This window comes from Podarcis cretensis (genome assembly GCF_951804945.1).
Source record: "Podarcis cretensis genome assembly, chromosome: 15".
NCBI lineage: Eukaryota > Metazoa > Chordata > Lepidosauria > Squamata > Lacertidae > Podarcis > Podarcis cretensis.
The window spans coordinates 37,089,279-37,102,824 of NC_137185.1; the positions used below are offsets into that span (position 1 = coordinate 37,089,279).

General features: G+C 46.0%; 1 protein-coding gene across 2 annotated transcripts in view; it reads right to left on the reverse strand.

Annotated features, from left to right (window-relative positions):
- The window catches only part of UNC5D (unc-5 netrin receptor D), a 408,173-nt gene that overhangs the window by 12,240 nt on the left and 382,387 nt on the right, over nt 1–13,546 (reverse strand). For both annotated transcript variants that reach the window (XM_079954964.1, XM_079954963.1), the window contains one exon: nt 2,503–2,667. In XM_079954964.1, coding sequence (XP_079811090.1) covers nt 2,503–2,667 — 165 coding nt within the window. The remainder of the gene's footprint in view (nt 1–2,502; nt 2,668–13,546) is intronic.

The following is a 13,546-nucleotide window of genomic DNA, read 5'->3' on the forward strand; positions in this document are numbered from 1 at the left end:
TGCAGCAGATTTGGAGCTCTGCACTTTGAAGATAAGCTGCTGCTACCTGGCTTGTAAAAACACAAGCAATAAGATGTGGAAGCAATGAGCCTGTTTTCATTTTAAGTTGTTGAATGAACCGTTGAACATGCGAAGGAGGAAGCTAGAATGCATGGAGTGAGCCCTGCTCCCTCAGTGAATTTTTGTGCACTGGGCACAGTCTCCTGTCAATGCCGGATTGATGTGAATATGAAACAGACATTTAGTGATGCTATCAGTGTTAGTATGAGAGAGACAAGGAAGACAAATTGTAAGGTTTCCAACATGGGGACACTAATACGGTGGTACCTCGGGTTACATACACTTCAGGTTACATACCCTTCAGGTTACAGACTCTGCTAACCCAGAAATAGTGCTTTGCTTCAGGATGAGAACAGAAATCATTCTCCGGCGGTGCAACAGCAGCAGGAGGCCCCATTAGCTAAAGTGGTGCTTCAGGTTAAGAACAGTTTCAGGTTAAGAATGAACCTCCAGAACGAATTAAGTTCTTAACCCGAGGTACCACTGTATATATTTTAACCAATTCATATGTTTTCATGTTGGATGGTTTATTTTGCAATGAATTTAAAATGTTAAAACATCTATGATATCAAAACAAATTATTTATCTAATTGGCTATGTGCTGTGGATAAAACACAATGACTACCTAGCAATGTTTTTCTTGTATCTCTGCTGTATTTTGCTTTCGGAATTGTTTTAGCAGGTCTTTGTGTGTGGTTATGATCATGTTTTGAAATGAATTGGCATTAAGACTATGGGTCTTATCTTAGTCCTCTTCAGAGTGGACCTGTTGAAGTTAATGGATGGGATTAATCTAGGGTCATGAATTGCAATGGGTCTACTTTGAGCAGATCTTAGTTGGAAACCACCCTATTATTCCAATGATGTACTGGATTGTTTTTTCTTGCTGCTGCGTTGTGAGTCTCTTTGAACCCACTTATGTGGAAAAGCAGTGTGCATGTGGAAATAGTAAATAAATAAACAAAAATGTGGGAACCCTACGTACTGAGCTAGATGGGCCAATAGTCTGACTCAGCTTCCTATGCTCCTATGAGTAAGGTAGACACCTTCAGGCTAATGCCAATCACAGTGTGATTGATGCATGCAGGGTGGTCAAGTGGGCAAGGCTCACTTCCTATTTTTCTACGTGTCCCATTGCACTTTCAAACTGGATGCCTAAAGAAAGTTTTTGTATTTCCATCATCTAGAAGCTGGGATCATTCATAATAATAATAATAATAATAATAATAATAATAATAATAATTTATTTATACCCTGCCCATCTGGCTGGGTCTCCCCAGCCACCCTGGGCGGCTTCCAACAAAGTATTAAAATACAGTGGTCTGTTAAACATTCAGTCAGTAAAGCGTGTGACTCTTAATCTCGGGGTTGTGGATCTGAGCCCTTTGTTGGGCAAAAGATTCCTGCATTGCAGGGGGTTGGATTAGATGACCTTCGTGGTCCCTTCGAACTCTCTGGTTATGTGATCTTTTACGTTTGCAACCAGGAACATCTACTTCCGGGTTAGCGGAGCTCGTAACCTGAAGCATTTGTAACCAGAAGCGCTAACCAGAGGTACCACTGTACTGTACATTGTTTATTGCTTTCATTTTATGGATCAATGGTCTCGTAAGATAGCAAAATTCATGTTAAACTGCTGTTTTAGGGGTTGTTTTTTAAAAGTCTGGAATGGATTAATCCGTTTCGCATTACTTCCTAAGGGAAAGCGCACCTTGGTTTTGGAACGTTTTGGTTTTGGAACAGACTTCCGGAATGGATTAAGTTTGAGAACCAAGGTACCACTGTAATTATAATGATGACCTATACCCTGACCTACACATTAGTCCAGGAAGTGAGGGCCAGGTCAGTTCATATCAGCAGGGGGAGGCTCTGTTGGTGCTGACCTGTAACAGGACCTTTTTGGTGACTGCGTCATGTTTGTGGACTCCCTGCCCTGGTGATGAGGCGTATCTGCCTCCCTTACTAATAACATTCAGAAACAATTGGAGAGGGGGACCATTCCCCTTCACCCAGGCATTTGATGGATGAAGGATACTGCTCCCAGCAACCTTCACATGATTAGATATGTCTGTTTATAGATGTTATAAATTTTTCTAAGTATTTTTGTGTGTGTTTTATTTCTATTTCTATTTATTTTGTTTTATTTTTGTTTTATTTATTTGTGTTGCTTTATTGCCTTGTCGTTTGCCACCCTGAGCTCCTTTGAGAAGAAGAGATGCAAATGTAATGGTTGGAGGGATAAATATCACCATCAGCAAAGATCAACAAGTTTCCTCAAGCATCCTTATTCATTCTGGTGAATTTCCTTAGTTCAGTTCGGACCACTTTTAACCAGCATTAAGAATGAATGCTCACCTTCCCTCTACAAGCATCATTTCTGCGGTTTCTACACACAGAGAAGATATAATGTGTCAAAGTAGGGAATGGGTGATGGGAACTCGCCTCGAGAATTGATGTCTGGATCTGCAGGATTTGTTCATGGCCCTTGACTTGTCTGACACAGATTTTGCACGAGAGCTGAGTGGTGGCAGGAGTGTAGCGCTCCAGTGAAAAGGCACAGTGGAGTGGCTGCTGGTTACTGCGCCACACGCGAGAGAAAGGAACTTCCTAGGGAGAAAAAGAAAGAGGAGAAGGGTCACCAGTTGACAAGGTAAGAAGCCAAAGCACACAACAACAAAAGCCATAGGAACATAGGAACTCCATTCGTCCACCTAGTTCAGTGTTGTCCACACTGGCTGGTAGCATTTATCTCGGGTTTCAGGCAGGAGCTTTCCCCAGGGGACACCACGACTTGAACCTGAGATCTTCTTTGTGCAAGGAAGAAAGCTCTACCACCAAACTATATTCCAGGGGTCTGCAAGGCTTACTGGGCATGGGCTGGATCACTCCCGTGGAGATCCTCTGTGGGCCGGGCTGATGCAGCGTGACACCGGAAATTGCATCTGTGCATGTCTGCGATGCCAGAAATTGCTTCTGCGCATGCCCAGATGCCGAAAATTGTGCCTGCGCAGAAGCAATTTTTGGTGTCTGGGCATGTGTAGAAACAATTTCTGGTGCCACGGGCACACACAGACACGATTTCCGGCATCTGGGCATGTGCAGAAGTGATTTCCCCATGCAGAAGAGAGTCCCCATGCCATGCTTTGACGGTTTAGTGCAGCGTCCAGGGACTCGCAGCTCAGTTGGGGAGCAGCTTGTGGGTCGGTTAAATGGCCTCTGTGGGCCTCTTCCAGCCCATGGGCCACAGGCTGGGGACCCCTGCTGCAAGGACTGTACACACACCAGTTGAGGGTTCATGCAATTGATCTTGTAAGTCAGCTCCAAGCCACGCCATCATAAGCTTTTAGGTGCTACAAGATTCTCTGGTTTGAGATTTCAGAGCCTAAACAGCAGCTGACCCGAGTCTGAGAATTGTACCTGTGGGGCAGCTTAGGTGGGGAGACAGCAAATTGGCCCTAGATCACCCATGTGATGAGCGGAGATTTGAACCCAGCTCCCCATCCTTTAGCTGCCCCTGCTCCACTTGCTCTGATGGAGACACTTCCAACTTATTTCCAACTTTCCAGTCTTAAAATCTTCGTAGGGCTTTACTTGCCTCTAGTGCTGACCAAGGCTGAGTTTAGTCAGAAGCTGGAACCATCTTAATATTGATGTAATTAATAGCAAACTTCATGAGCAGGCCGTGACAATTTATAGTGGCTGCTGAACTAGCAGATTATTATGCTGTTATAATGGATTTTAAAGCAGCCCCACAGCAGCGGAACAGCATCAACAGAACTGTGTTGGAGAAGTGAGTTTTGGTTTACAGGGATTGTATAAGGTGACTAGAGCAAATCTGGTTCAACTTTAGCCATAGCTGATCAGAACTCTGTACTGTTTTATAAACCAACTAGGTGACTACATGATTTATTTATTTTTCAAGAATTGCTTGGGATGGCCAATTTCAGTTTTTCTCAATTTCTCTTTTTTCAGATCTTCAGTTCTCCACATTTCTGTATCAGTTTGCATAAAAAAGACACGCTGATGAAAAGACATCAGCCTTTAAATGCACATCCTTCTGAACATGCATTTTTGCAAACAATTTCTCCTAATATTCTTGCATGTTATTTCACTAATACAGCATTTTCATCCACACTTCCCATAATGCTAACATTTTTGGACACAATATTTGGCCAGAGAACTACCTTCACAAATTCTTCACATTTGAAGAAAATGAACAGGCTAGAACAAAGCACAACAACAGTGATGAGTGTGAAAAGGATGCTGGGGAAACCTCAGGTTTGATCCGCCATTATACTGAGGCTCACAACAGTTGCTGGCAACCATCCTCTAGCTGAGGCCAGACCCTTAATCTGCCAAGATGCAAGCCATGGTTGAACAAGCAGGCCCCCTTTGCATTTGTAAAGCGACTGCAGAATTTTTATATGCTTGCTCTTTTCCCCAATCCATTCCCTGCCTCCATCACAAGTATGGCCACGCTGCTTTGTTGCAAACCAGGTGTGTGTGTGTGCTCCAGTCATTGCCTTGAGCCAGTGACCCTGCCCTCCTGAGCAAAAGACCACAGAGCATGTAGTTTTGCATGCAGAAGGTCCCAGATTCAACCTCTGGCATTTCCAGGGTAGGTTTGGGAAAGATTTCTGTCTGAAACTCTCAGTGTCCACTGTCAATCAGTAGACAGTAATGAGCTAGAAGAGCCAGTGATCTGGCTCTGTCTAAGACAGCTTCCTCTACTCCTATGAATAAGTCCATCCTGCAGAAAGGGAAGAAGACAGATGAAGAAGCCTGATCCACCTTGATTGTCAGCCACCAGTCACCCTTGGGAGGGATCTCAGGAAAAGGAGAGAGGCAGGCTAAAAGGAAAACATCCAAAGCTTGCTTCTGTTCCGACCTTGTGGGAAATATCCTAATCACTTGCTATAAGTTTATATTGATTTTTGTTGTTAAAAATGTGTGTTGTTGACCTTACTGTTGCTACATTACCAGCTGGGCTGCTGTATAGTCATAACTTGGGTTACAGAAGCTTCAGGTTGCGTTTTTTTGGGTTACGGACTGCCGAAACCCGGAAGTACCAGAACGGGTTACTTCTGGGTTTTGGCAGTCGTGCATGCGCAGAAGTGATAAATCGCGCTTTGCGCATGTGCAGAAGCGCAACCTACACGTGCGCAGATGCACCACTGAGGGTTGTGAACGCTGCGGGTTGCGAACGCTGCAGGTTGTGAATGTGCATCCCACATGGATCACGTTCGCAACCCAAGCGTCCACTCTATTCCTGAAACTCATTCATCTCCCACCTCCTTCCTCTTCTTCCCCTAGTCTGAACCTTTGCTCCAGTGCTCTGTGGCCTGCGTCAACTGGGGCTACTCCTACTCCCAGCCCCCTCCACAATTCTTTCTTGGGAAAAGATTCTGCTGGGGTGCTTTTGTGTACCATATTGGAGGTCCGATTAGAGCAGGGGTGAGGGACCTCTGGCCCATGAGATAAATCTTGCCCTGCATTTGGACACATAAGAATGTTTTCCCTAAACCATGCCTTATCTGCCCCACAGACACACACCAGCTGATTTTGGATTGACTTAAAAAGGTAAAGGGACCCCTGACCATTAGGTCCAGTCACGGATGACTCTGGAGTTGCGGCGCACATCTCGCTTTATTGGCTGAGGGAGCCGGCATACAGCTTCCGGTTCATGCGGCCAGCATGACTAAGCTGCTTCTGGCAAACCAGAGCAGCGCACGAAAACACCGTTTACCTTCCCACCGGAGTGGTACCTATTTATCTACTAGCACTTGACGTGCTTTCAAACTGCTAGGTTGGCAGTAGCAGGGACCGAGCAACGGAAGCTCACCCCGTCATGTGGATTCGAACCACCGACCTTCTGATTGGGCAAGTCTTAGGCTCTGTGGCTTAACCCACAGCGCCACCCGCGTCCCTGTCTGTGCCTCGCTTGTTCTTTTGTGTTTTGGGGTGAATAGTATGTTAATGGGGAGCATGCTGTTGTCAGTCCAAATTTCATACAAAGTGGGCTGGCAAAAGTAGCTCGACACAGAACCTGCGGACCGCACACTACCTTGTGTGGGACAAGGCCAAGCTTTGATGCCCCCCAGCCCTCACACTGCCTTCCCAAGGCTGGATAAGTGAGGTGCTGGGCTTTGGGAAGGAGATGCTCAACTCTGGCAGGGTCCTAGGGCCCTCCCGCCTTATTCCCAAAGTTGGAAACAAGGGTTTGCAAAGGAGGACTCTAGGATCCCATCAAAGCCCTCATGCCTCCTTTCCAAAGCCCAGCACCTCACATTGTGAAGGCAAAGGTGCTGAGGGCCACAAAAAAGGCATTGAGGGCTGCTTGTGGTCCTTGTGTTGGACTGCCCTGTTCTAGTAGAACCTGTTAGGATATTTCCGTTCCACCTTAAAAAGGGAGCAGGCTGTTGTGTGTCACAAGCCTGCGTACTTCCTGCTCACAGGGAGTTTCCGTTTTGTATATAGCTTTTGTTTCTGGCTGTTTCCTCGAGCAGTCATGTTTTTCCTTTGTTCTGACCAACATTGAATAAAGCTGTAAAATATGCTCTCCTGGGTGAATCTTCCATTGTGGACACTCTGCGAAATGGGCATGCACGAGTCCTGGAATGTGTCTAAGGCTTGCGTCGCTAATTGACTGATGCTGTTCTACAGGAGATCGATGGATCGGCTGGAGCTGGCGTATAGGCTGCCTGATGCCTTTGTCTCCCTGGCAGTATCCCAACAGAACCTTCTATGCAGGGCCAGCCCTACTGTTTGTGAGACAGTGGCAGCCACCTCAGGCAGCTTATTTGGGGTGGCATTAAATGGAATATTGCAGGACCATTGCCCTCACCAGCTCAGTGTTGTGACACTTCAGAGTCTAAAGCACCAAAAGCGGCTTCTCTTTCCCTGCTCCCCCTGCTCCTTTCAGTCTTCATGCTTTATCAGACTGTTTGGTTCACAGCAGCTAATAATACAGAACAAATTGCAACTTCACAGCCAAATGCTTGCAATCAGGAAACAAGGACATAGAGGTCTATTATCATCAGCAGCACAACAGTTGTAACAACAAGAGTGGCAATACCAGCAGCCATCCAGCATAGCAACGGACATCTGACTGCAGAGTTTTTCATAAACCTCTGTAGCAAGAAAATTTGGGGTTATGAGGTTCAATGTGAGCTGTGTTTTTATTTTTGTTTTACACAAAGAGTATTAGAGATTCAGCAAAGTGTGCTCCTCATCAACAAGGAGGTCTGAAACTTGTATTAACTGTGTTGCATATCTTCTTTTTTTAAAAGACAAGTGATAAGGTGGGACATGATAAGGTTACAATCACACCATACATTTAAAGCATCATGCTACCAGTGCTACAGTTCCCAGGGAACTCTGGGAATTGTAGTTCTATGAAGGGAATAGGGGCCTCTTAACCACTCTCAGAACTTTTAACAAACTACAGAATTCCCAGAATTCTTTGGGGCATGCCATGTCTGTTTAAAGTGGTATCACAATGTTTTAAATCTATGGTATGAATGTGGCCTTAAAAGAGACTCTTAATCTCAGGGTTGTGGTTTGAAGCCCCACGTTGGGCAAAAGATTCCTGCACTGCAGGGAGTTGGACTAGATGACCCTCATGGTCCCTTCCAACTCTACAATTCTACAATGAGAGGCCCCATTAGCTAAAGTGGTGCTTCAGGTTAAGAACAGTTTCAGGTTAAGAACGGACCTCCGGAACAAATTAAGTACATAACCAGAGGTACCACTGTACTAAAATACTCAAAGCTGCTCAAGATGGACAATAGAAAGAATTTCAACACACAAACCAGAAGTATTCTAAGGAGAAGTGTATGTGTGGGGGGAACCATTGACCCTAATAAGAGTGAGCAAGAAACACAAGGCTAAAAAATGCAAACAACACCAAGATTAAATCAAAAGGAATAAATGAGAAAGGAATGGGCAGGAAGGAGTGGGTAGGAACTAGGCTGTACTTGGAAGGTAAGCAAAACGAGGAAGCAAAACCTTTCCACCTGAACTCTTATAATAATGTTCCTGCTCCTCAGAGACAGAACTTGCCAAAGAGCAAGAAGCAGGCTGTTTATTTACTTCAACGTTCCTCTCCCAAAGCACTGAGACTGGAGTGTCTTGGCAGAATCATTCCCTCTCATTACAAGTGTGACTTGCTAGTCACAACAAAGCTATCCCTACCTGGGAATTTGCTCTCCCTTCACCACTCCCTGCTAAGCTTAGAGATATTAGTTTCACATTTAGTCTGTAGTATTATTATTTTTCAATGTCCAAATTGAAATCTGGTCACTGGGATGTGGTTTTTGCTGGTGGTTTCCCTTTGGTGAACCAAAGAATAGTTTGGCTAAAGTGGGATGACCAAAGGAAATGGCGAGAACACCCTGCTTTGACATTGTGTACATTCTTGTAATTGATTTCCCTATGCTAGTGATGTCATGGGGATCCAAAAAGCTCATTCCTCCTCAGGAAGCCAGGTTGCAATAATAGTAATGGGATAATTGATTGGTAAACAAAACGGAGCCCACCAGATGCTGGTTTTGAAATTGTAAAGGATCTTTCTTTCAAACAGCTGGTTATCCCACAGAATTGCAAATGAAAACAGACAGAACAATGCCACTAGCAGAATGACTCAGACAACCTCAAGCTATACTCATTGTTCTGAAGTAGTAACCTTCCAGATGACTCATCTTTGACTCACTACCTGCCCAATCTATTGCTCCCTAGAACTTCCTAAGATTACACCAAAGCCTTTTTTCACACACCCCAAATTTTACCCAAAACCCTGTTCTCTTCATGTGATCCCTTCTCATAGGTCATTTTTTCAATTTCCCTGTACATACTTTTGGCTTCGCTACAAGTCCACTTAAAAGGTGAAGGGACCCCTGAACGTTAGGTCCAGTCGCGGATGACTCTGGGTTTGCGGGGCTCATCTCACTTTACTGGCCGAGTGAGCCGGCATACAGCTTCCAGGTCATGTGGCCAGCATGACTAAGCCACTTCTGGTGAACCAGAGCAGTGCACAGAAATGCCGTTTACCTTCCCGCCAGAGTGGTACCTATTTATCTACTTGCACTGACATCCTTTCGAACTGCTAGGTTGGCAGGAGCTGGGACCGAGCAACGGGAGCTCACCCTGTCACGGGGATTCGAGCCACCGACTTTGATTGGCAAGCCCTAGGCTCTGTGGTTTAGACCACAGCGCCACCCGTGTCCATTCTACAAGTCCACTTACGAGCAGGTTTTAGCATTGCTTTGGGCTTCTTCTTTACTTTTCTGCTCTCCTTGAACACACCCTGCAAAACTCTCTGAAGATCCTCCTTATGTTGCCCACACTCTGAGCAACCATTCTACATACTCCAGGAACTTCAGACCTAAGGCTTGGTACTTCTGTGACTGTGCTTTAATAAATCACTTTGGGTATAGATTCCTGAGCTCAGTGCCTGGGTCCTAGCTCTCCCATATCACCCCCCCCCCAAGAGAGGTAATTCAAAAGTATCTTATCTGACTGAATCCCCCCCTTTTAATATAGAACTCTCATTTCTCTAAGTTAGATGTGTGCTTGTGATAAAATATTGCTTTGTGTACCCAGTATGGTAAAGGTATGCTGCTGTGTTTTATTGTTAAAATTACCTTTATTCTTCATAATCAATTCTTTGTTTTTCTATAGTCTCCAAGCAGGCACACCATTGTAATTTTTTTGGAGGAGGGGCTATTCTCATACACAGGCTTAGTGCTCTGCTTGATTCCAGCTAAAGATCCCTTTTTGGGGAGCACATTTTTGGGATTGCACAAGAGCTCAGCACCCAAAGAAGGAGGTGAAGCCAGAGCCCCTAGAGATGGAAAAGGGGGAACTGCTGCCAGTGCAGGCCAGGCCACCCTGGCTGGGCTCAGATCCCACATTCCTCCACCTGACATGCCCTTCTCCACTGGGGGAGGAGAAGGAGAAGAGGAGGGCGACAGTGGGAAAGAGGAGGAAGAGCTGGAGATGCCATGCTTGCGGAGGGAACTGCATCCAGTACAGGAGACAGGGGGCTGGGGTCGGAAAGCCTTAGCGGGCTTGCAAGGGAGCACAGCACCAAAAGACGCACATCCTGATGTGGAAGGTCAGTGGTTCGAATCCCCACGACGAAGTGAGCTCCCGTTGCTGGGTCCCTGCTCCTGCCAACCTAGCAGTTTGAAAGCACGTCAAAGTGCAAGTAGATAAATAGGTGCTGCTCCGGCAGGAAGGTAAATGGCGTTTCCGTGCACTGCTCTGGTTCGCCAGAAGCGGCTTAGTCAAGCTGGCCACATGGCTGCCTCCCTCGCCTATAGTGCGAGATGAGCACGCAACCCCAGAGTCATCCGCGATGGGACCGAACGGTCAGGGGTACCTTTACCTTTAACTTAGGTTCATTAATTTCAACAGGTCTACTCTGTGTAGATACAGTCCTGTGCAATTTCATTAAGCCAGCCTCCCTCAATCACAGCCAACTGGCAAGGGATAATGGGAGCTATAATGGAGCAATATCTGGAGAGCAACAGTTTGAGGAAGAATATCACTAGCTGGTATCTCAATTTACTTATTTTTGTCTTCACTTCCCTTTTCTTTTGGTACCATGCTACTTAAGATTATCTAGGGCTGAGCCAAAATTTCTTAGGAATGAATTGCCTGACTACTTTTTTTTTGGAAAAGCATTCTTTTTCAAGTTCCTTGCAAACCGGCAGAAAATGTCAGTCCTCCTGTGGAGATTATTCTGCAAAATAGCCTCACCAGTGTCACCATCTGTGAATTTTGGATGAAACTGTGGATCCAATTCTAATTTTGTTATTATTATTTTATTGTTGAAGGAAGCAATGGGCTTGGCACCTACTGCTTCCAGCCCTTCTCCCTTAGCCCATCGCTTCCTTCATCTACCAGAATGAACAAGTCTCCAAAAACCGTTGGGAGAATTTCATCTTCCCTCCAAGAACATTCTGAAAAATGCCCCCCTCCAAATGTTAACTCCCACAATAGAACATATAATGTCAGAAAGACATTTTTACGTATCCCTAAGCCATGTGTATCTGCAAAACATTCAGTTTGGGCCTACGTCTACTTGATCAGTTGCAAGATCGGCAAGTCAAATATTAGCCAAATATTGACAACTGGACAGCAGTTTATGTGACCACAGAAAGACAGGCTACCTCTCTTTTAAATTGGAACCAGTGAAGCTGGTGAAGGTCCTGTGTGAGTGTCTGGAGGTGTTTGGAGGATGGATGGCAGCTAACAGATTGAGCTTGAATCCTGACAAAACAGAAGTACTGTTTTTTGGGGGGGCAGGGGGTGGGTAGGGGTGGGGGACTCCCTGGTCCTGAATGGGGTAATTGTGCCCTGAAGGACCAGGTGCGCAGCCTAGGTGTCATTTTGGACTCACAGCTGTCCATGGAGGTGCAGGTCAATTCTATGTCCAGGGCAGCTGTCTACCAGCTCCACCTGGTACACAGGCTGAGACCCTACCTGCCCAAAGACTGCCTCGCCAGAGTGGTGCATGCTTTAGTTATCTCCTGCTTGGACTACTGCAATGCATTCTACATGGGGCTACCTTTGAAGGTGACCCAGAAACTACAACTAATCCAGAATGCGGCAGCTAGACTGGTGACTGGGAGTGGCCGCCAAGACTATATAACACCGGTCCTGATAGATCTGCATTGGCTCCCAGTGTGTTTCCAAGCACAATTCAAAGTGTTGGTTCTGACCTTTAAAGCCCTAAACAGCCTCAGTCCAGTATTCCTGACAGAGCATCTCCACCCCCATCGTTCTGCCCAGACACTGAGGTCCAGCTCCGAGGTCTAGCTTCAGGTGGTTCCCTCACTGCGAGAAGCGAGGTTACAGGGAACCAGGCAGAGGGCCTTCTCTGTAGTGGCGCCCACCCTGTGGAATGCCCTCCCATCGGATGTCAAGGAAATAAACAACTATCTGACTTTTAGAAGACATCTGAAGGCAACCCTGTTTAGGGAAGTTTTTAATGTTTGAAGCTTTATTCTGTTTTTAATGTTCTGTTGAAAGCTGCCCAAAGGGGCTGGGGAAACCCAGCCAGAAGGGCGGGGTAGAAAATAATAATAATAATAATAATAATAATAATAATAATAATAATAATAATAATTTCATGATAGTGCTGTTTGTTAATTGGAGTTATTGCATGCAAAAGTCAGAGACGAACCTAGAAGCATAACAAATGTCCACCTACTAGTCACCTGCTATATCTGCAAGGATCACCAGACAGGAACCGGAAAAGGAATGCAAACAGAAATCAGGGATAAAGGCTACTGTATAGAACTATACTGGCTGCTGCAAGAGATGGGGAATTATTTCAGTTGTGCTTGAATTGGCTAATAAGGCAAAAGATAAAGGACCCCTCGGTAGTTACGTCCAGCCAAAGGCGACTGTGGGGTTGCGGTGCTCATCTCGCTTTCAGGCCGAGGGAGCCGACGTTTGTTCACAGACAGCTTTCCAGGTCATGTGGCCTGCATGACTAAACCGCTTCTGGTGCAACGGAAGACCGTGATGGGAACCAGAGCCCATGGAAACATCGTTTACCTTCCCGCCGCAGTGGTACCTATTTATCTACTTGTGCTGGCATGCTTCCGAACTGCTAAGTTGGCAATAGCTAGGACAGAGCAACGGGAGCTCACCCCATCACGGGGGTTCAAACTGCCGAACTTCCAAACAGCAAACCCTAGAGGCTCAGTGGTTTAGACTACACTGCCACCCGTGTGACTCTAAAAATTTGTTTCAATACTTGGCATACTGTATATATTATAATTTTAAATACTTGCTGATATTTTGCTTTGTTTTCATTTTAATTTCTCTGTGTGTGTGTGTGTGTTTGTGTGTGTGTGTGTGTGTGTGAGAGAGAGAGAGAGAGAGAGAGAGAGAGTTTTGCAACTGTGGCCTGACTTTACTGCTCATAGATAAACGCAAAAGATAAAAGCTGTAATTTATAGTCCAGAGCAAGGTTAGCTTTCTAGATATAATTGAACTCCAACTCCCATCAGCCCCAGCCAGCACAGCCAATAGATAGGCATGATGGGAGTTGTAGCCTAACAAACAACGGAAGGACACGAGCTTGGCTACCCAGAATGGATATCTATTAAATTGGACAATCCAGCATCATAAAGGTAAAGGTAAAGGTACCCCTGCCCGTACGGGCCAGTCTTGACAGACTCTGGGGTTGTGCGCCCATCTCACTCAAGAGGCCAGGGGCCAGCGCTGTCCGGAGACACTTCCGGGTCACGTGGCCAGCGTGACATCGCTGCTCTGGCGAGCCAGAGCCGCACACGGAAACGCCGTTTACCTTCCCGCTGGTAAGCGGTCCCTATTTATCTACTTGCACCCGGAGGTGCTTTCGAACTGCTAGGTTGGCAGGCGCTGGGACCGAGCAGCGGGAGCGCACCCCGCCGCAGGGATTCGAACCGCCGACCTTTCGATCGGCAAGCCCTAGGCGCTGAGGCTTTAA